The 23668-nt window shown below is 39.4% G+C and overlaps 2 protein-coding genes across 2 annotated transcripts; one reads left to right on the top strand and one right to left on the bottom strand.

The window, feature by feature from the left end:
* Nucleotides 1-526: 526 nt before the first annotated feature.
* On the bottom strand, nt 527-16261 carry dnase1l4.1 (deoxyribonuclease 1 like 4, tandem duplicate 1). Its single transcript, XM_069678932.1, has 11 exons — nt 16212-16261; nt 15911-16053; nt 5531-5616; nt 5343-5431; nt 4708-4794; nt 4228-4340; nt 3856-3968; nt 3396-3553; nt 2767-2863; nt 2116-2191; nt 527-1380 (listed from the first exon to the last, which is right to left on the bottom strand). Exons 3-11 carry the CDS (start codon nt 5609-5611, stop codon nt 1211-1213), a joined length of 984 nt encoding a protein of 327 aa, XP_069535033.1. The 5' UTR covers nt 5612-5616; nt 15911-16053; nt 16212-16261; the 3' UTR covers nt 527-1210.
* A 5542-nt stretch (nt 16262-21803) lies between these two features.
* LOC138606209 (zinc-binding protein A33-like) lies at nt 21804-23263 on the top strand. Its single transcript, XM_069678673.1, has one exon. It carries the CDS (start codon nt 21804-21806, stop codon nt 23196-23198), a length of 1395 nt encoding a protein of 464 aa, XP_069534774.1. The 3' UTR covers nt 23199-23263.
* Nucleotides 23264-23668: the final 405 nt, after the last annotated feature.

Here is a 23668-nt window from a genome sequence, read left to right as displayed (position 1 = left end):
ACGTCAATGAAGCCGTTGGCAGCCTTATGTCTTTGGTTGGCAGCCATATTTAATTACTCCTCAAATGCCCTCGTTGGAGTAATATTTGTAACAACTATTTTGTGAGTCACCATAGCTGTCTGGAGCTAATGGTATGCTAACACAACACACTAAGCTAAGTAACAGTTGAATTACTGTTGGGATAGCTTTAACTGTTACAATTTTGACTTTTTAGTTTAAGTCTTAGATCAATTACTCTCCTAAATTTAATTTGTTGAATTACTGTCATTTTCAATTGTAAGAGGGTAATTTGTTGTACAAGAATGAACCAATATGCAGCTAATTTGTCAGCCAACAGACAGTTGTAAATCCGCTATCCTTGTGACTATACTTAATAATTAATTTTTTAGATAAGTCTGCTCCTATTTTTGAAGGTTAAAGTGTTTAGGAAGGTTTGGTAGTATTTAATTATATTTTTGACGATGTAGTTTGTGCTCCAATTAACTTCTATAACATAAGAGTAGATTAAATGTTTTTAAAATACGTGGGTATAACGCAGTTAAAGTGTGTAAGAGGACACTTTTGGTTTAGTGTTAGCTTATTTTTATGTTTCTAAATCTAGTGTTTAAGATGTAGTTTTATTATTACTTTACAAATCAAGTCTTACCCTGCCAGTGTGCTAAATATTAGTTATCCATTCTCTTTGTTGTACAATACTGTTTTTAACAGTTAAGTCAAAATTAGTAACTACTAATAACTTCAAAGTCAACTGCTGTTTTCAATCTTTATTGGAAGTGTGTTAAGCCTACGGAGCTATACACCTACACGCAGAGAGACAGCAAAGTTGAAATTTGCTAATATATAGATTAAAATCTCAGGAGAATTGTCAGTGATAATTAAAAAAAGACAAAATTACAGATGCTTTATAAAACCAAACTTGTCAAGTCACATTTGGTTTATCCTGAGACTCAAATCAGTAATGATAAAAAGCCCAATTTGTGCAACAAAAAAAAGCTAGTTATCAGATCTCACTGTGGAGGAGACAACTCGGTGGCTTGATTCAGTCAAAAAACAAACTGAAAAAAAATATAAGCAGCAATTACAGATGCCTCATGAGGTAAAGTGGTTGTCAGACCTGAACATGGTCCCGTGAACATCTCAAGTCTGGCATGACAAATTATAACAATTAAGTTAAACATTAGTTCTGTGTGTGATGGCCTAAGTTTAAAGTTTAAACTTCATTCACGCGGTTCATCTTGGCCATCTTCGCCCGGAGGATCTGGATCTCCAGGCTGAGCTTCTCCCTCTCCAGCACCAGGTTCCCCCTCTTCAGCTCCAGCAGATCCTCGTCCACGGCCACAAACCGCGATACCGGCTGTAGCTGCGGCTGCAGTTCAGCATCTGCAGTAAAAGAGAAGCACATAATCCAATGAGTTCTGCAGCTACATCATCTTGGGCTAGGATGGCAGGTTGTTAAAGAAAAGTTTGACATTTTGGGAAATACACATATACATTTTCTGACAAAGGAAAGAAGATTAAAAAAACTAATATCTACCCATAAAATACACTTTAAGCTAGACTATTAGACTACTTTAAGCAGCCAGCTAGCTTTGCTTAGCATACAGACTGAACAATGGGAAACATCTAGCTTTAATTTGTCCAATGGGAACAATATAATATCTACTAATCTACCAGATTGTGTGACAACAAGCCTGTTCCCCAGGAGCCTGTCCCTAGCAAAGAAGTCCAGCTCATAACCCCACTTAAAATACCTGATTGCTATTTTTGACATCTCAGGTTAGCCACAGTAATACAAAAGAGATCTTAACCTGAAATTAAATGCTGTTAAATATGTGTTTTAGTCAGGAAAAACTACAGATTTATGCATATTTTATTTAGTTAATTCGCTAGGTTTTAAATTCTATCCTAAATTTTTTTACCTTTGTGATAAGTTTCTGTGTTGGATGTGCAGCATACTTTGGAAGCAGGCCTTGTGTGTGTCTATCTCTAACTGCATAACTGATAAATACAAATCCCTCTTGTTGAGAATGTATATAGGCTTGTAAATCACCCTAACAACTAAACCTTGATTTAGCGATTGTCGTTAACAGCAGCAGAAGTAGCGGTGCTGGTTACCATCCTCATCAGATGATGTCTTAGTCATGGACCTCAGCTCCACTTCCACAGGGTAATGGTCGCTCACATCCAGAGCCTAGAACACAAACAGCTATTAGTGGATTGACAAACTATTGTCAATATAGGCAATATTTACATTATGTCAAGGCTGGTGTGTAATTCTGCAAAGCCAGTTGCAGCAGGTGTTTAAACTAAGTTCAAACTTAGCCTGGCTTAAATGTCACTGTTTACAATCTTTAAGGTTTCCTCCCTGAAACTTAAATACTGTTTTGTTATGATGCAAAAAAGATTCCAATTAACATATTACAAAAAATACCATACCTCAATTCACAAAATATTATGCCAATAACATTCGGTTGCAATAATTGCATTTCCCACTTATCTGAGTTCTATGCAGGCAGTTTTAAAACTAAGTACGATTTACAAAAGATAGCCTATATCTTATAAGCGTCTAAAACTAACAGCTGTTACTGTCGTAAATTATACTAACTTTTGATGCTATACTGACTTGGGTCAGTGGGGACTATGCTCACATGGTTTGTTGCTCTAGATTTTTTGTATAATGCAAAATAGAGGTCATGGCTGAGAGGCTCTAAAGAAGAATATCACAAAGAATGCTTGTGAAATGAGAGCGTGAAATGAACAACTGACCTTCTCCTGACTGAGTCCATAAACTTTCTGGAAGTTAAAGGGTTTGGCAGAGTTTGGAACCACAGCCTGGAGCATGTCGTCTCCATAAACCACTATCCTGAAAACAGACACAAAGTTAGTATTTTACACATCACATTACTAAAATAGGATGTTTAAGTTCAGGCAAATTCACCTTGCAGCAGTCGTTATAAATACAACAAGACAAGAAGACTATACTGTATATGTTAATATAAAAAGTAAAAACGTATTATTGTATTTCCCTTAAACATTGACATAAAAGCAGCAAAGAAGAACTGTCGAGCCAGAAGTAAATTAAACGAAAAATACTCACTAATTCAAAAAGCCTTTTTGTAAATGTAACTAAATGATTGCACCCTTTTATTTGTCCATTAATGTGACTGACTAGAAGCAAGCTAGCATAGCTTAGCATAAAGACTTTGTTAGCCTTGTTCTGTTTAACTGTTTTCCATTTAAGTGGTCAAAGAGTTCTGCTTAAATATTATTTATCATTCATACATGCAGCCATTTGTCACAGCGTTCTGATACTAAATTCAGTCTCCCTTACAAATTTGAATGTGGTACAGGTAAAGCTAACTTTAAAGTTTACAGGCTGTTTTTATGTGTGTTACCTGTCGTATGTGTGGTCGTTTTTGTTGCTCGCTGTGGTGTCGACATCGTCTGCGATCAGCCAGTGGAAGTTCTTGTCACTGCGTATACGGATGTCCTTCATTTCCTTCTTGGTGACGTACAGGCCGTCTGCGTTGAAGTCGCCCAGGATCATCACGTTCTGGAGGCCAGAGGGCGAAAAACATCGGCAGTCAGAGAGGAAACGTGTGAACAGGGTCTTAAGGTGTGCTCTGAACTGGGACATGAACTACTTATTTGCTGCAGGTGAGAAAGGAAGAACTTGTATTTCTCATAATTTATGACTTCTGACCCTTTTTTTACACAGTTTTTATGTCCTGTGCTTTTCACATTAGAACCACCACTACTGAACCACCTGTGATAAAGGTGCCCTTGTTATGGAATCACTGTAATACATGGTGGTATGATCGTATTGTCACTAATACTGATGATGTCATGTCTTACATCAGTCTTCCACTTCTTCTTGACGTTCTGGAAAACATCGTAGAGCTCGTCCAGCTCCTTCTCCGAGTCCTCCGGTTTAGTGTGAACTGGGATCATCACCAGATCCTTCAGCACTGTGGTGAGGGACACACGCACACACACACACACACATTAGCATCCCGATAGATGTAAGTGACTGGAAGCACGCTGCAGTCGTTCTCCCATGAAAACTTTGCTGTTACATTGATTACACCCAATCTTAAAACCCTAATGTTAATGGTTAAGAACAGGCAAAGTGTTTTTCTGATTTCCTATTTTTTAATATCTTTTTAAAATACATTTAACCATCTAATAAAACATTTGGATGTGTTCCTTTGTGTGTGTGTCTCTTGCCTGTATTGAGGCATCTGAATCGCAGGATGTAGGGATCTCTAGCGAAAACGTCTCCTCCCTCAGTCACCTTGTCATCAAACTGATAGGAGCCCACCAAGTCAACCAAGTCATCCCTACACACGCGGACAAACAGACACGCCAAGTGTAATAAGTACATTAAACTTAGATTTTACAGCTGTAAAATGACCTGTGGAGGAGGTTACTGTCCCTGTGGTTTAGAGATAACTGTAGATGTAAAGGTCATCTTCTTTCCAAAAAAGACAACGATAACATTTTGATGTTGGAATGATGAAAAAAATGTTGCTTTGACAGCAGCTCGGATATTTTTAAGGAGCCTCAAACAACAGAAAGACTTGGGTTCTGTCAAATCATCTTGCTTATCAAGCAAAATCCGTTATCAGTGTAGATGAGCAGGAATCTCTTAACATATATCTAATAAGGACAAACTACTGTACTGACTTTCTTCTCATGAACTCTCACCTGTACAGGAACATGAACTGCTCCTTGTAGCGCGTTCGACCCAGGCGGCTGCTGATCTTCAGAGTGTAGTGATGTTTCCTGTTGGACCTGGATGGACGGACGGACGGAGACACAGACAGAGGTGATGTAAATGTTAATTTATTTTCCCTTACACATCTTAAACAGTAAATCTTAACTACACTGTTCTGTATTCAGTGTCTGCTGGTCCCATACATACATACATTTAAAGGGAAAACTTTGTATTAAATATAGACATACAGATTCTAACACACATACAGACTTAATTTAGATTTTAGTGAATCATATCTTTTATAAAGTGCAGCCATAACGCTCAGATTTGTTATTTCAGTGAACATTTTCAGAAACTAATCAACAGATCGGGCAGAAAGTTTGGTGCAGATTTTCATCACCACCTCAGGATAATCTATAGTAGTTTAATTTGTCCAATACTTTGTTTAACAGTCTAAGTCTAGCCTATCAGTTGATGCTGTAAACTGGTATTAAAGTTAGCAAGGTAACATTGTTAACTAAGATGGCAAACTTGTTTCAGCATCGCCATTATGAGCATTTTAGCATTTCAATATTAGCGTTTTGCTCATGTTGCGTACAGGTACAGAAACAAAGCCTGGGCTCACGTGTTGATTGCGTCCATGAGGGTTTTTACGGACTCTCCGCTGATATCGACCACCTCCAGGATCAAAATGATGTCATATCGAGATATGATCTGAGAGAGAGAGAGAGAGTTTTAGCTTATAGCTAACTGTGTGTTTCAGCAGCAGTTTGCTGTTTTATGATGTGTGTGTATGTGTGTATTATTTGTTACCTTCACCAGGATATTGAGCACGACTGGGTCTGACACTTTGTTTTTTCCAAACTTCTGGATGTTAAAAGCAGCTATTTTCATGATGGCTGCAGACAAACAGAGAGAGAGAGAGAGAGAGAGAGAGAGAGAGAGAGAGAGAGACAGAGACAGAGACAGAGACAGAGAGAGAGAGAGAGAGAGAGAGAGAGAGAGAGAAGCATTAGGTCTTACGGGTATTTTACGAGTCTGTTTATATCTGAACATGCACCGGCATGTGTGGTATTACTATCTCTCTTAGAGATAAGCTGTTACTCCTGTGGGTGTGTGTGTGTGTGTGTGTGTGCGTGTGTTGACAACTGCGTGTTAACAGACACCGTGTCTCATAAAACCTGGCTGCTTTTCAGCTTAACTAGGCACAAAGGAAACATGTACGCCATAAATATGAAGCACTGTTGGCACCATGTTTTATGAGTCTTTAAGAAGCAGGTGTATGAAAAACAACTTGGTATAATGTGGAGTATGTATGTCTGTATTAAGATTATTTGATTACATTACAGGTGATATTATAGCAAAATGCTTTGAGTCATTTCTATCATTTATCTGCACTATGTCACAATAATTATCAAGAGAGAAAAAGAATCCATGAAGAGCTAAAGGTTATGAAAAGATTAAAAAGGTAATGAAAGTGAAAAAAAAAAAATGTGTATGTGTATGTATGTATATATATACACATACACATATATATTTAAATTTAACGATAACCTACAAGAACAAAACAAAATAACAAAAAACCCGAAAGAGAAGTAAAAAATAGTTCTATTCGCTCTTGGTTAATAATAGTTCAACATTTGGAACACTGCTGCGCTCATCAGTGTCTCGTCTCATTTTCCGGCCAATCAAAATCAAGACGGGGCGGGACTTCTGACATCAAATTTGTAAATAACAAGCGTAGGAGAAACTAACCCTGGCTGTCACTCGTACTTTCGAGGGTACAATTTCCAGGTGTAGAGCTGCTGCTAATGCCATGACACGATTCCTTTCATTGTTTTTCTGTTTTCTTTGTAAAATTTCCATCAAATATTAAGCAAACAGAGCAATTTAAAACAGACGTAACGGTCACTACCAAGAGAAGCGCAAGTGCCGCCTTTCGTAACCTGGCAACAGCAAGCGCCAGTGAGAAGTGCTCTGAAATTGAGGTTGTGGTTGCTACCAGTTCTTAAACGTTGTAAGTGGACACACAGGCCTTTTAAACTTAAATGTAGCTAATTAAAAACAACCAAAGTTAAAATAAGTAAACTTATTTATTAACTATTATTATAACACATAAGAAGCGACTGTCTTGGTTTTTTTTTTAGTTAGGACCAAATGATTTGAAGTTAATCTTAAGTTAATGTTTTGTCAGGTTTTATTATTGTAGGCAACGTTTTTCCACACATGCAGTGGATTAAAAAAGTACTAGGGATTTCTTGAATCTGCCTTTAATGATTAATGCGTTGGGGTTTTTGCTGTTAACACAGTTAAAGTCACTGTTTAATATTTCCTGTATGTCCATGAAATGGCAGCTTTCTACTTTCTCACTATTGATGTCATTGCTTTAAAAAAAAAAACAGCAGAGGAAAACATGTAGGACTCGTTCTAACAAGTTTAATACTGTATTATTATGAAGACCCTTCTTAAATCCCCCGTCAGCACGTCTCCTGTGATCCGTCCACCTGCAGCCATCTGCTTCACATCAACTCAGGACTCACTGTACCAACAACACACTGTAAATCTACCATAAAGCACCCACCTGTCAGTTTAACCTACAGACTGCAGACCCCTGTTATTTACCTGTCATCTCTAAAGGAAAGTCTTTGTTTGGGAGCAAAAGGATTTACAAATATGAAGAGCAACCGGCCTCAACATGTGTGTTTGTCAGGACTGTGAAGAACAAATTATTTGTAATCTTATATCATTTTAAAGTTCTTTGGACCAGACACTGACTTAAAGTACAATGATGGAAAGAAAACATGCACATTTTTTGATTTTTTATTGGCATGCTTTACGTCGTACATACTTAGTGCTTTGCTTGGTATTTCTATTTTGATATAACTGTAACATAATTAAAAGAAAGGCAGATTTATTTGCTGGTTATAAATGTTCAGATTCTGTTTTTGATATAAGAAGGGGGCACGACCTCATGATTGACAGCTCTGTTGACAAATCGGGCTCCTGCAGCGTTCTGTTCCCGAGCAACAGAGTAGAGGAGGAACGGCAAGAGGGAGCTAAGACTACAGTCATTGAACTTTCCATAAGCGTGAATATCTGCTTCAGACAAGAAGCTGTTCTGCTGCAGACTGAGCCCACCTGAGGGCTCCAACACGTCAAGGCCACGAGGTCAATGTGGGCAGAGGAAGGGGCGTTTGTTGAGTTTGAAGAGTTTGTTGTATATATGACATAAGCATAAACATTTTCCTTGTAATTTAAAACTTCAATTTCTCATTTAATTGAGCCTAATGATCTTACAACTTTGTGATTTTGAGCTTTGATCCTCTTTCCTAACTGTGAGCGTCTGGTACTTAAAATACGGGCAGGCTTTCGTGCTGAGAAAATTACCTTTAATGATAACTGCTCACACGTTTGTTTTCCACACTCTTCTAATTTAATCAATACTCTCATTAAATATCTGTTTTGATTTACAGCTTCACTAACGAAGCAGCAGCACATGTTTAGATGCAGTTTTATGACAGAATATGGAACATGAAGGCAGCGGTGAGCAGCCTGAGGACATACCGTCTCTGCAGCTTAAGATCTCACCACAGGAATGTAATGACTTGTAATCGCTGCTGTCAGTCAGGACTTCCTTTGTTTACACACACAGCTGGTAGCGGGCAGAAAACATCAGACGAATCTGCTATTTTATTTATCGTAGTATTTCTTTTCCTGCCACATGTGCACGGCATGGAAATGTTGCTTAAAACAGGCACAGGAGATTATTTTGTAGAAACAACCAACGATTTACGAGTTATTTCTTTGTGTGAATCCGGGACTAAGAAATATTCACACAGCATTTAAAATAAGAACAGAAACAAGACAAAGAGGAGCAGCTGGGCGTTCGGGAGGAACAGAGAAATAAAATGTACTCGCAGATTTTTTAAATAACACAATGATTTATGTTCTTCATTATCCCTTAAACTTCCTTACCTTTAAGTTGGTAAGTCGCCTTGACACCATTTTCCTAACATTAACCAGATTGTTATTAACCCAAAGCCCCTCTTCTGTGACTACACATTTACTCTTGCTACGTTCACGCAATCATCCCAATAACAATAGCCAATGTAGTACTGAACATTCCTCATACATATCAGCAGGAATCTCTCACTCTGCAGGAGACGGTGGTTAAAAACCAGTAACATGTCATGCCGGCTTGTTCTGGTTTGTAAGGAATGTAAAAACATGCACGTGACAAGTAGCTCAATTGTTGTTGCACAAAGGACAGGAGAGGCACGTTATTGTCATTGCATAAAAGAATACAATGACACTTTGATGTTTGGCAGCATTACAATCCGGTCAAAAATTATACATAAATATCTCTGGCTGTTTGCATACAAAGTAAATAGAGTTGTGCTAGATTGAATAAAGAGATTAAAGAAAGAAAGTATCAGTTAGCAGCAGAAGTTAGAGCTCAGTTTGTATTTTCTCCTTTTGTTTCAATGCACCTTATTGGCCAAACGTCATTCAAATATATCTATATATAAAGCTGCTAATTTCCCAACTCTTTAGGTGGATCAATGTAAGTTGCACATAAGGGAAGACTTGAATGTGCAAACTGGACATTTTTATACATTTCCTGATCACACCAACCTTGTTGATTTGGCCTGAAAACACTTTGTTTAATTATATTGTTTAGCTCTAAGTAGCTCAAGCTGTTAAAATAGAGACTTCAGTTAAAAGACAGCGTCCACTTAAGGTTTAATTTCTCACGATTTCTTTTCTCTGTGGAAAAACTTTCCTGAAAATCATAAAACCAAAACAATGTCAGAGACTTGGCGTCTCTTCTCTGCATTAAAGCATTTACAGCTTCTTTTATTGTATTACTAGATTCTAGATTCATCAGTGTTTCGGTGTCGTAAAGTTACTCCCGTCTTCCTCTGAATCTTATCGTCTTCCATTGTACTGCTCGTAAATATTTTATTGGCCGTCGATTCATGAAAGAAAATTACACCTTAAAAGCACAATGTTATTGCACTCGATTTATAGTGAATACATCTAAGGAAGTATATTAATAAATCAACTACATCTGCATATTTTCTGAGCTTGAAAGTAAAAGAATGTTAAACAGAAAATGGCAGCATCTTCTACATTTGTTGGTTTTCTTTGTGGTTTAGACGTTTGGTCCGACAAAACATTCATATGAAGACTTCACTATGGGTTTTTGATAATTGTAATGAACATTTTTCACAATTTATTTTTAAAATTTTAAGGGCAAATTAATTAATCAGATCAAAGCAGCTGTGAGGAGTTGTTACTTTGTGTAAATTTTGAGACCTCTGTGGACAAAAGCGCTCAGTGTCACAAAGATCTCGTGAGCATTCGCTTTGTAAAAGCCTACTTCTTTTTAACATTATTTTTCTTTTTAAACGCAGCTGTTTGCAGGATGCATAACGATGCGAACATGTATCTATTTAAGGCTACGTACGATTAATAACTGCAGTATGAAGACTGGAACTTCACAAACTTTGCACCTCATTTAGCCTTCAGCTAACGGATTTGGTTGCTTGGTAGTAGCAATGTAGTTGGAAAAGCTTCGGTAATTTGCACTATACAGCTCAGTAGCCAATAGGAATGTAATGTTTTAAGTCCGATGTTTTACAGTAAAGTCCATCCCGACCTCCGTGGACTGTACACAGCAAGTCTAACAGCGTATTTCATTCATATAATAGACATTAAACATACCTGAGTGGGAGATAGAGACTGTGATAGAGACTGTTCCAGTTCGGTGTACAACAAAGCTTTCCTTGTGCTTCCTCTCGTGCTCTTATCACTGTGTCCTTTAGTTTTATTGTTCTTCGGTCACCACACTTCCTTCTCTTCTCTTTTCTGATCCTGTCCGGTGTTTGTGCGTTTTTCTAAAGAAAATCCTCCCCCGGCTTCCATTTAACTCTTACTTACTCGCTGTGAAATTTCTGGGTAAAATGTAAACGCAGGCTTTGTGGTTTGCCGTAAATTACTTTGTCTGAATCCGACCACATGACAGCCGTGACAGACATTAACATAAACAATATAAATATTTTTTTCTGGTTTGCTCTTGTAACTCATATAGGGGCACGAGAATGAAATTTAGACTGTTTATAAATCAGTTAAAACTCCTCAAAGTACGTTTAATACTTAAAGGTGTCAGATTCAGCTTTACATCTTTGTGAGGATGATTTTAACCGGTCATTTTTCCCACCCTCTTCTCACTCCTTTGCCAGGTAACACATAAAACAATAAAATCCTTTGTAACAGGGTGTTAATGGGAGGCTGTCCAACTAGTTTGTAAATTCTTCCTGCTGCTCAGTGCGGTAAAAGTAGATACTGCAGCTGATAACAACCACAACATGTCGAAACAAAGAAGAAGCGTGTTCTTCAGAATAACACTTAATGATGGCGTCCTAACCACTGGGGCCAGATGTCTGTGTCACACCGACGACTTCTTATGAAACTGTCGCAGCAGTTTGTTTACATCCGGCTGTTTGTCATGACGCTCTGTCTGCTGTCACTGTCCGAGTGGATGTTTCGACACCCGGTTTTACCGCTCACTCCCATCAGAAAGAAGCAGGACGTGCATTTGAACTTTATAGTTGTGTAAAAAGATACAGTGTAGGCTTCAGCTCCCCAAAAAGTGCAAGAATACTTAATATATTGCAATCAGCCAGGAGCTGTGAAGGTAGTCAATATGAGCGTTAGCCTCCAGACTGTCACCACTTGTGTTTACAGACCTGTAAACGAGGACTGGTTGGATCAGTATTTACATAAAGCTCTTTTCACACCTGCACTCCTGACAATTTGCAGAAAATTTTAAGACGGTCTGCCCCTCAACGCTTTCCAGAGTTGCTCTTTCACACACGTCCCTCACAGCGGGAGATTTTCCCTCTCAGACGGCCAAACATTTTCAGCGTGGGCCCTCACAGCCAGAAGCTCCTGAATCGCTTCATCTCTCCGCTTTGCGGATATCTTTTCTGTTATCTTGAAAATGATCCTTCTTCTTCAACCTCAGATGTTTTTAATCATCCCGTTCTGTGCCGCTCTTCTGGTTTCACACACGGTCACATGACACAAACATCATCACTCCGCCCACTCACTCGCGGTGAGTGTTCCTGACTAATACCTGCTGCGTTCACACATCGGCTCACCACGACTTCTTGCGGACATTTTACCAGGAGGCTGGTAGGAAAAAAGTCTGCATAAAGTCAGGGTGAAAAATTTGGCGTTCACACATGCATCCCACCGGGACAATGTCATGACATTTGCGGAGTGCAGAGCATGTGTGAAAGGGGCTTTAAGAAAGAAGTATTTATGAAGGGTGTTTAGATTTTGGTTTCTCAAATATGGTTGTTCTTGACTTCAGGATCATCTTTAGTTTGGCCTCTTAGCCAGCGTCCTCCTGTAACTATAAAGGGCGAGATTACACACCTGGTTTCTTGCATTAAAAGGTGTCTTTTTCCATATATCCTTCATAGACTTATAGCCTAATGCATGCTTCTAATGCACCCTGAATACTTGTGTTTTTCCAGGAGGGCTCTAAACGCCTTAATCTAAGAAAAAACATTTGCCTTTCATTTCCTTTGTCTGATCAGGGCCCTAAATCAGTTTAACCTCAGGGCTGAGCTCACCTCAAAATGAGCTTCAAACTGTGCCACTGCTGAGATTCAGTTGTGTTTTATTGTTCATTATGAGTAACTCCCGGTTGCGTGGTCGGTGCGTATTTGAAAAGCGATCCAAGAAAAGTCTCGCCAACTGTTTGATTGATTCTTGTAAAAATTGGTGCAGACAGACTCAGTTCCCAGAGGCTGAATACACTTATTTTTGGCGATCACCCCGAAACATGTCATCTAACCAATAACTCCTTCAAACACAATACAATCTGTTGATTAATGATGCCCCGATTGCCAGGACAAGATGTTTTTTTCCCTTTGAAAACCTTCAAATCAACATCACAAATATGTTTAAACTGACTTTTCTCACTTACACTGCTCAGGTAAAAAAAACCAACTCAGGTAAGGTTGGGTTAAATAAGCGTTTCACCAAGTTAAGAGAAAACGTTTTCGTCAGGATCAAAAGAAACCATTGTTGACTGTTGGTGAGAAATTGGAAACAAACAGAAAAACAGAAGCCTCCTGTGCCAGAGCCGAGGACATCTGTCAGAGAGTCAGAGTCAGTCTTATGCTCTATATCGAGCTCTTCATCACAGCCAAGTTTCTACTTTTAAAACACTTCAATTCATGACAGGATGTTGAATTCCTGCCAGCCTCAGCGCTAAGTTGATAATTAGGCTAACAAAGCAGGCTAACATGCTAACTAACCTACATTCCAGCTGAAGCTGACAAAGTCAAGTACAGATGAAAACTGAGCCGAGTGTCAGGGTCAAGGTTTGGTTAGATGGAGCTGTGCCTGACAATCTGAGACTGAAATGTCCTACAATGGCCACCGTACAGAGGATCAAACCTTAATGGAAATGTTGCAGCAATAGGGCCTTTACTCTTGTGACAAACTTTTTCTCACACATTCATTGTAAAGATTAAAATCAGAAAATTCTGTATAAAATCAATCCAATTTTCTTTTCTGTTATGATGCTTTATTTTGAAAACATCTGGTCTGCTTCCTGTCGTCAGCAGTGAAACTGAGTTTCTGCTTAATTACTTTAACAAAGGAGTACAGTAGGCCCGAGTGAGATGCTGCAAACGTCCAGGTGCTAACTGGGAGCTTCAGGTTTCACTGGTATTTTAACTCTTTGTTCACTGTTGGTCTCGTCCTGCAGCTTCATGCAAAAGATAGAAATTTGCTCAAATCCTTTAAGTGGGGATAAAAATACTCAGATCTTTAACTATGTAAAAGAAGCTCCATCACGTCGAGAAATAACATCTTTTAGACAACAATATGTAACTGCTTTATATATTTATCTATGTAGCTTTATCTAGGATTATAAAACAAAATTATGTTTTATAATAATGACCCTGATTACGGTGGCCCTAGGAGCTCAACGCAAAGAAACTTAAGAAATCATCATCAGTTTGACAACATTTAGAAAAAGTACAGCAAATACAAACACTGCAAGAGCAGCACATGAGCACATATTCCAACCCCACTGACAGATAGCCAAAAGGAGTCACAAACCCAGGCAAACATGTCCCCGCAGGCAAACATGTCCCCGCAGGCAAACATGTCCCCGCACTTTCCAGTTGAGTTCATCACCTTTGTGCCCCGGAAACAGTTTGCACAGTTTCAGTGGTCGTCTGGGCCTCAGCCAGCATTTTTGTATTTTCTGCACATTTTCTAAATGCTGCGTGTGTGTTGTCAGATTGAGTAAGATGTTGCTTTGCGTTGAGCTCTTAGGGCCACCATAAAAGAGATAAAATAAATGGATTAATGAGAAAGAACAATATGTCGTTAAAGGTTGAATAAAACTGGAAGTAAATGGGTTAAAGCACAAAACTTACCTAAACTACTGAAGTCGAGGTACTTTCTATCTCTTATTTCATTCCAACAATCAAACCTTTTCTTGGTAATTATATTTACAAAATAAAATAGTTAGGTATGAAAAACAAAATACTCATGACTGATAGACCTGAAGCAATATTTGGCGACTTAGTGTGGTATTTTAGAAATATATATTTAGCAGGAGGAAACAAGCGACAAACAAACTGAATTACTCCTGGACTAAAGCACCCATTGCTCTAGTGAATCATAGACAGACACAAGACGGTCTGCCCCTCAACGCTTCCCAGAGTTGCTCTTTCACACACGACCCTCACAGCGGGAGATTTTCCCTCTCAGACGGCCAAACATTTTCAGCGTGGGCCCTCACAGCCAGAAGCTCCTGAATCTCTTCATCTCTCCGCTTTGCGGACATCTTTTGTCGTTAAAGGTTGAATAAAACTGGAAGTAAATGGGTTAAAGCACAAAACTTACCTAAACTACTTAAGTCGAGGTACTTTCTATCTCTTATTTCATTTCAACATTCAAACCTTTTCTTGGTAATTATATTTACAAAATAAAATAGGTATGAAAAACAAAATACTCATGACTGATAGACCTGAAGCAATATTTGGCGACTTAGTGTGGTATTTTAGAAATATATATTTAGCAGGAGGAAACAAGCGACAAACAAACTGAATTACTCCTGGACTAAAGCACGCATTGCTCTAGTGAATCATAGAAACAGCTCTTGATTCTTGATTACATGACAGCTCGGGCACGTTAACACAAGTTATTTGGTTATAAATATGCACATATGCAACTTAATGTTTGCACTAACTCTCCTCATTGTGGTTTAATTTGCGCTGTACCTTTAATAGCATCTCTTTTAATTTTTATTCTGTTAACTTTTGTAAATTTGTTTCCGGATTTAACGAGGGCGGGTGTTTATATAAAGGGACAGATCATGTTTGCTGTAAGCTACTGGATGCCTGAATTTCCCTCAGAATCATTAAGTATCTATCCAGCTAAAAACAACAACACATTACAGTACAGTCGAGGGGTTTGAGGCATATAAACACAGATAATCCAGTAGTGTATTGCAGTGTAAATCTCTGCGACAAATAAGAACTAGTTGGATCAATGTTTTCCACAAATACCAGTTTTTAGGTACTGATTATTTGGAGCACTTAAAATACTTTTACTTCCCAATAACTGTACATTTGTAGAATTATTTGATCTAATTCGAGATGTTGTGTTAAAATGTTACATATTTCCAAAATCCCATAAATGTCACAAACAAAAACATTTTTAACAACCCCAACAGCAGAAAAATCGGCAATTTATGAAGATTTTTAAACAAACATCTCCAACTTTGTGGCTCTGTATGACTCATGCAACAACAGACACAAAGTAAACTGTACCACAGTAAATGCTTTATATCTTTACATGTCTGCTAAGTGTTTACTTGTAATGCTTGCTCAAATGTAACTTTAATAAAGTCGTTTTTGCTCTGTATTTTCCCGTTGATGTTTGTGTGTTAAATGACTTTTTCCACACAAACATAATAACAACACGTCAGGTAAACACTCAGCAGCTCAGATTTAAACTTAAATAACTCGACTGTGATCCTCCACTGGCATAAGGCCTGCAGATGGAAGGTTTGTTTCGTTGTCTCAACATATGTAAAGATCTCAGGTATTTCGCTCAGCGTGAAGAAAAAACAGACTTGAAGTAGTTTCTCACCTGCAGGAGGAGGAGAATCTGCTGCTGCTGTCAGGCCCGTCGGTCAGGTCAGTGTAATCCCAGTGATGTCCAGATGAAGTGAAGAAAGAGTAAACAATAAAAGCTCTTTGGTCTGCGCTGTAGCTGTCGGGGGGTAAAGCATTCTGTAGTGTTTGACCACAGGCAAGGTGATTGGTCCAAAGCCAACCAATGGCAGGAGACAGAGAGGGAGAAAAAAAACTGAACATGTGACCCGCCCTCCTTAATGTTTTCCTGGTGCGTGTCTAAGAATGTGTGTGTGTGTTTGAAGACGGATCTATACCTTAAACTGAGGCCGGTGGACAGAAGAAACACGATCCATGGAAGGGTCTGAAAAGCTTGTTTCATCTTCTGCAAACAAAAGGAAACACAAGTAGGACGGTTAAACTATACGTGTGTGCGTGAGATAGAGAGAGGATGTTTGTGTTTCTCTGCAGCAGAGATCAGACAACATGAACCCTCGAGGCAGCCACACATGACACACCCACAGGGGACGGTTTACCCCAAAATATGCAATTAAATTAGGGTACTTTCAGATTAGTTTTGCCTCGCCTGTGACAAAAAGCTTCAGTCCAGTTCAAGAGTCTACATTAGCTCCCAGTTTGTGCTGGAAGAACATGAATAGCAAAGTTGGCATGTGGCCCAAGAACGGAGATTTTTACAGGTTGGAAATGACTCAAATGACTGTTAAGATGGTAGCAGGCCTTCATTCACATAAATTAAAATGGGATAATTATATGCCTTTTAAGTATGTAAAATAGGCGATATAATTGTTTGCTAATAAGAAGTACATTCAGATTTATGGGGAAGGGAGGACTTTTACAAAAACGGCAGCCCAGTGCTCTCTCTGATGCACCTTTGATGGGAAAAAAAACCCCGGAAAAGTGCCCTAAGGTGAAGGAAAGGTGATGAATAGGTGCCTTTCCATTGGAGAAAACACGTTAAAGTTCCCACGAGGGTCCATTTCTAGTGAAAAAAAACATGGTTAAATACCCTCAATGGTTCCCTTCCAGTGGGTAAACCATAGTAAAGTGCCCTCCTGTGTCCATTTCCAGCAGAGAAACCATGGTTAGTACTCTCCAGAGCTCCTTTACAGTGGAGAAAACATGGTTAAATGCCCACCAGGGTCCCTTTCTAGTGGAGAAAACACAGTAAAGGGCCCTCCAGTGGCCTTTTCCAATGGAGGAAAAACAGTAAAATGCACTCCAGAGCTATTTTTCGTGTAAAAAAAACATGGCTTAAATATCTTCCAGGGTTTCCAGTTTGAGAATACCAGGTTAGGGCTCCTCTGGGTCCATTTCTAGTGGAGAAGACAGGCTAAAATGCACTCCAGAGCTCCTTTACAGTGGAGAACAACATGTAGAAGTTCCCTCTAAAGGTGCTCAAATGTGCAAAAAAGAAAAGCTGAACCAAAGCGACCAAAGTGCCTTTCAAGACCTCTCCTGCAGAACACCGTGCAAGAAAATGTGATAAGATGAAGTATTATTAAGTCATTCCTGATTCATTCCCTCGTTCCTAATAACCTACAACGTTGTGTACATACTGTAGGCCTGTGTTGTTTGAATCTATGCCATCTGAAGACTTTACAGAATACTACTGACATTGTTTCCATCCAGTCGTCTTGCTGTGACCTGTTTCTCCTGTTGATGGAATACAAACAAACACCAGAGGGGATTACACTGAAACTGAATTTAGTTTCTTGTGTATTTTCCACACAGACGGCCTACAAGACCGAACGCGTCATGTTTTCTTTGGGTTCTTCCAATGAAAGGTCTGTTGACACTATGAGGCAACCTCAAAGCAGCGTGACAGTCTGTATTCATCACATTTATCCGAGAGAGCTCCACCTGTCATGCTGTCATCTCAGACAAACAGGAACTTTTGTTTGTTTGTTTTCTTCACTGCTAACAAAAAAAAGTTTAGAGTAAAACATTGTTACCCAGAACAAAATGGCTTCACCTTTGGAGAAGGATCTCACCTGTGCTGTCTGCAGAAGTGCACAAATGCATTTGCTATTTTATAAAACAACATGATTGTTTGCTAGTTAAAGTACCAATCATGCCTACTTCATATTTTATCCATAAGAGCTGTCACGTTTTATTCAAAAGTCAAGTTACATTTTCTGCATGGAAAAAATCTTTATACTGGATCAGTGGTGACCTGTTTATTTGGCTTCCAGTTTGTCCTGAAAAACCAACAGTGCAGTAAATGTGATGCTTCAACGTTGTTGTGTTGTGTTCGCAAATACAAGAAGCACTTGATGTTATTTTAATGCTGTATACTGTGATCGTAGTTACACATGCTGTTCACTAGAGGTTCCAGTCAGACTGTGTAGAGCATATGTGTGTGTTGCTAACAGTACAGCAGCTATATAACCATTTAACAGCTAGTCGTCTCCTGTGCCTGACTCACCATTATAGTGTTTGTTCCATATGTTATAACAAAACATTAAACATCTTTTTTTTTGCCCCGCACCCTCTAAATTCTCTAATGTAGCTAGCTTAATTTGTTTGCTAGCTAAAGTACAAAGGAGCTTGCCGATTTAAACTACTTTCCCTTTAAGTCTGTTCAAATACTTATCACCTTTCTTTCATGAATATTTTGTTATCTTAAGTCTCAATTTCATCAGGCATTGCAGTTATCATGGATGATTAGGCCAAATATGATGTTGCGGAAAGTTAGCCAAGTCTAGAATTGTAGCTAGCTAGTTTGCTAGCCAACTGATCCGTCTTACTAGCTTTTATTAATGCAACTGTATCTACCAGGGCTGTCAGGTTATATTAAACATTCAAACTACTGTTTGAATATGACTTTTTTTTATGTGCAGTGGCATGTTCAATGCAAAATTCAGTGTGATAAAGGGAACAACAGGCTTCTTTTCCATAAAGGGGTCAGTTGCTAAAACGCTCTATCACCTTGTGACCTCTATGGCTGCCCTGTCACACTTAAACAAAGCTATTCAACTACAACAGCAAGTGGGCCATATAGGATAATCACAGGGGGTTCACGGGCCACACAGAATATTTTGCCAATAACGGGCTTCAAATAGCTCCTGCATTTACAGTATAAGGTTTAGAGATTTAAATAATGAAATAAACTAGTCGTGCAAAATTCCTTTTTTGAATGAATTATAAATAAACAATAAATATCTGGGTTTATTACTTGTTAGGTCAAAGAAAGCAGATAAATAGTTTTCTAAAATCAACTGTAAGATCCATTTAGAGACAATTAGAAGCTAAAAGTTGCCTAATGGGACTTTCTATAAATTGCCTGTGAAAAGCATTGGTGACATTTTTTATATTGAAAATAATTTAAAGAAGGCATAACACTGTTTCTGTCACGGTTTGCGGTTAAACCAAACCAGGCAAAAATGCACAAACAAAATCTAAACTCCAACAAAAGACAAAAAAGGAAAATCAAAAGACAGAGCAAAAAACTTACAAACAAAACCAGGAAACAGGTAATCCAAGGGAACACGAGGAGCTACGAGGAAATCAGAGTAGTCACACGAGGAACAATTTCACAGAAGTAAGGTGACGGACATAGACTCACACAGGATGGACGACAATGAACTGGCACAGAAGGGTAGGAACACATAGACTAAATACACACAGGGTAATCAGGGACAGGTGAGACTAATTAACACAGGTGAACACAATGAGGGCGGGGCACACAATCTAAAAGGCGGGAAATAGAACAAAGAAGGGAAGTAAAACAAGACATGACATACAAGGGGCAAGAACTACAAAATAAAACAGGAAACACTAGGAACCAAAGGACTGAGAGGACTACAAAGTAAAACAGGAAATTCTCTAAATGAAATGCACAACTAAACCAGAATAATACCAAGACAGGAACACAATATACAAACTGAACAACAAGAACTCAAGACAAGAAGAGACAAAGTGACAAAGGAAAACAGGAAATAATATCTAAACACCAAAATACAAAACAACATAACCAAACTAGAAATGACTCATGAACGTTTCATGTGGATTATTTGTTTATATCACAGTATTAAACCTTCTTAATTATCAACTAGTCTATATTTTTGTGTATTACTGACAAAACTTTAATCTGCTCACCTTTCTCCAGTTTGATTGGCCGCCAGTTGAACAGGCCTGCACTAAAAGTTAAGTTCTCCTGCTAATGCCAGGAGGAGAACGTTAGCAAGACATGCTTAACAGATATCATAACACAATCCAGCTGAGAACAACATAAAAAAGCACTTTGGATTCAACAGTGTTGATGACTTTATAAAATTCATAATAGCCTTAGCTCAGACACTATTACCATACCATACTGTATCCTATATTATATTACACTATACTATATTATAGTTTTGACAGTTTCTCACTCTCCATAGACAGCACCTCTGTTTTCCCCTCCCCTCAGGTTAAGAGTCTGGGTGTCATCCTCGACAGTACTCTATCTTTCCAATCCCACATCAATAACGTCACCCAGTCCGCTTACTTCCACTTACATAATATCAACCGTCTCCGCCCCTCCCTCACTCCCCACACCTCTGCCCTTCTTGTCCACGGCCTCGTCACCTCCCGCCTCGATTATTGCAACTCCCTTCTCTTCGGCCTCCCCCAGAAAGCCCTCCATAAACTTCAGCTTGTACAGAACTCTGTCGCCCGGATCATCACCAGAACACCTTCTTCCCACCACATCACACGTTTTCTTGTTTGTACAGCGACCTTGAGTGTCCTGAAAGGCGCTTCTAAATAAAATGTATTATCATTATTATTATATAATTGCAATTTTTACCGTTATATTACTTATGCACTGTATTTATTTGCCACTTTTATACTGCACCTTATATTGTACCATATCGTAAACCTCATACCGTACTGTATTATCTCATCCTGCATACCATGTCACTTTATCCTATAACGGTCACTTTAAATTGTCACTTACTCCTACTTGTTTAACAGCTGTATATACCTCGTATTTGTATTTATTTGATCTATTCTTATTTTTATACTGTTTTTACTTCCTTGCTATTTTGTCTTTGTGCTGCTGCATCACCCGAACTTCCCCCCTGGGGATCAATAATGGGTTATCTTATCTTAAGTAAGTTCAAATTCATTCAAACACATTACATGTTATGTTTTTCCAAGTTAACTCTGAGGTTATTTTCTGCAGCTAATTAAGTAGCTTACGGACCTAAGTGTTTTTTCTTTGACCAAGCAAAAATGTGCAAAAGTTGCAAAAGCGACATCTTCCTTACACTTCAAAATGCACGCTACCTAAAGATAACTTTCTAAACTAGTCAGCTATTATAACCATGGTAACGCTGGTAACTATTTTTAGCCATCCAAACGATCTTTAACTTTGCTAACAGACACTGTAGGTTTATCCTGTTTTCTGTGATGCATCTGTTGCATTGTTTTAAAGACTATGTAGTTACTCCAATAGCTTTTGTAAGTATACATAGAATATACTTTATCAGAGCTTGTTTTTAACTGCCTGTCCTTGATAACTGACGACCTGCAGTACAGTGAAGAGTCTTCATTTAAGGCATAATGATTCAGTGTTTGACTCAGACTGCCTGATGAAGCTCCTCCTCCAACTCAGCTGAGACCAACCAGGAAACAGATTGTTGTTCCTCCTCTAGGAAGTGAAACACACTGAGAGAAGGACAATAATGATCTCTTTAAGACCAAAAACTTTCCCTGAGGGAGGAAAGCTGCAGCAGGATGTGCAGGGAAAAGTGCAGCTTTAACACACTGCTGACTGCACTCAAGGACGAGGAATTTAATGTGGGAAAGAGGACTGGAGTGACTTTTAAAGGAGCTCACTAGAGGAGCCAGGATTGACTGACTTCCTGTGAAGCACTCCACCTGGTTTGCTTTCACTCTGAGACAAAATGTCTTTCCGATCCGAGGAGGATCTCACCTGTCCTGTCTGTCAGGATATCTTTAAAGATCCTGTTGTCCTGTCGTGCAGCCACAGCTTCTGTAAAGACTGTCTGCAGAGCTGGTGGACGGAGAAAGAAATACAGGAGTGTCCAGTTTGTAAGAGAAGATCATCAAGGAGTGAACCGCCTTGTAATCTGGCGTTAAAGAACCTGTGTGAGTCCTTTTCGCTGGAGAGAGATCAGAGAGCTGTAGGAGGGTCTGAGGCTCTCTGCAGTCTGCACTCTGAGAAACTCAAACTCTTCTGTCTGAACCATCAGCAGCCGGTTTGTCTGATCTGTAGAGATTCAAAGATGCACACCGACCACAAATTCAGACCCATCCATGAGTTTGCACTCGATCACAAAAAGGAGCTACAGAAATCTCTGAAGCCTGTACAAGATAAACTGAAGATCTTTGAAAAAGTTAAAGTAAACTGTGATCAGACAGCAGAATACATTAAAGTGCAGGCTGGAAACACAGAGCGGCAGATTAAGGAGCAGTTTGAGAAGCTTCACCAGTTTCTACAAGAGGAAGAGGAGGCCAGGATCTCTGCTCTGAGGGAGGAAGAGGAGCAGAAGAGTCGGATGATGAAGGAGAAGATTGAGGCTCTGAACAGAGAGATAGCAGCTCTTTCAGACACAATAAGAGCCACAGAGGAGGAGCTGAGAGCTGAAGACGTCACATTCCTGCAGAACTACAAGGCTGCAGTGAAAAGAGTCCAGCAGCGCCCTCTGCTGGAGGATCCAGAGCTGGTCTCAGGAGCTCTGATAGACGAGGCCAAACACCTGGGCAACCTGAGCTACAACATCTGGAACAAGATGAAGAAGATGGTCTCCTACAGCCCGGTGATTCTGGATCCAAACTCTGCAAACCCAGAATTTATCCTGTCTGAAGATCTGACCAGCGTGAGTCACGGAGAGAGGCAGAAGCTTCCAGATAATCCAGAGAGGAATGACTATCATCGCTCCGTCTGGGGCTGGGAGGGCTTTAACTCAGGGACTCACAGCTGGGACTTTGAGGTCGGAGATAATGCAGCCTGGTTTGTTGGTTTGGCAGCAGAGTCTCTCCAAAAGACGGGGCGAATAAAATCTGGTTTCTGGCAGATAGAGTTCTATGGGGGTAAATACAGCGCACGCCTGCTTGGAGCTCCGCCCGCCGTTCTCCGAGTGAAGAAGAAGCTCCAGAGGATCCGAGTTCATCTGGATTGGAACAGAGGAAAACTGCTGTTCTTTGATCCTGACTCTAACACACACATTCACACCTTCACACACACTTTCACGGACAGGGTGTTTCCCTGCATAGGAACTCTAAATGAACTCCCACTCAAGATATTGCCATGCAAGATCTCTGTAACAACAGATTAGCTCTCAAATGATCGAAAATTTAGAGATGTTGTCGCGTGTTTTCTTATCTTGTCTGTGGGGTCCAACATTTCTGAATTAAAGCGCCTTAAATCTGCATTACTGTATTTTCTCTTTGATTAAAACACCTGGCTTCACTGTCTTCACCAGTTAGTTTCTGCCAGGTCAAGGCAGGATTATTACGCCTCTGTTACGTTATGTTTGTATAATGATGGGGCGTAGTCGTTCCACCTCTGAGATGGCATCAGAGGTAGTAACAGAGGCGCAACAGAGGCGCAACAGCGACTGTGTAAACTGCAGAGCCGGCAGGGCGGAACAGCGCCGTGTGTGTGTATTTAAAGCACATGCTATTTAAAAACAAACACTGGGGCGGCTTTACGCCAGCGTTGCGTGGTCCAATGTAGAATGACAAAGGTGGTATGAGGACGGAGCTTCGTTACAGCTCTGAGGCAGAACCGCAGTGTAAAAAAGGC

The sequence above is a fragment of the Semicossyphus pulcher genome, unplaced genomic scaffold, assembly GCF_022749685.1.
Source record: "Semicossyphus pulcher isolate SPU_LCO1_2020_fin unplaced genomic scaffold, fSemPul1.0.p SCAF_3, whole genome shotgun sequence".
Lineage (NCBI taxonomy): Eukaryota > Metazoa > Chordata > Actinopteri > Labriformes > Labridae > Semicossyphus > Semicossyphus pulcher.
Note: the sequence above shows the minus strand (reverse complement) of the source record. Positions and strands in the feature narration are given on the sequence as shown.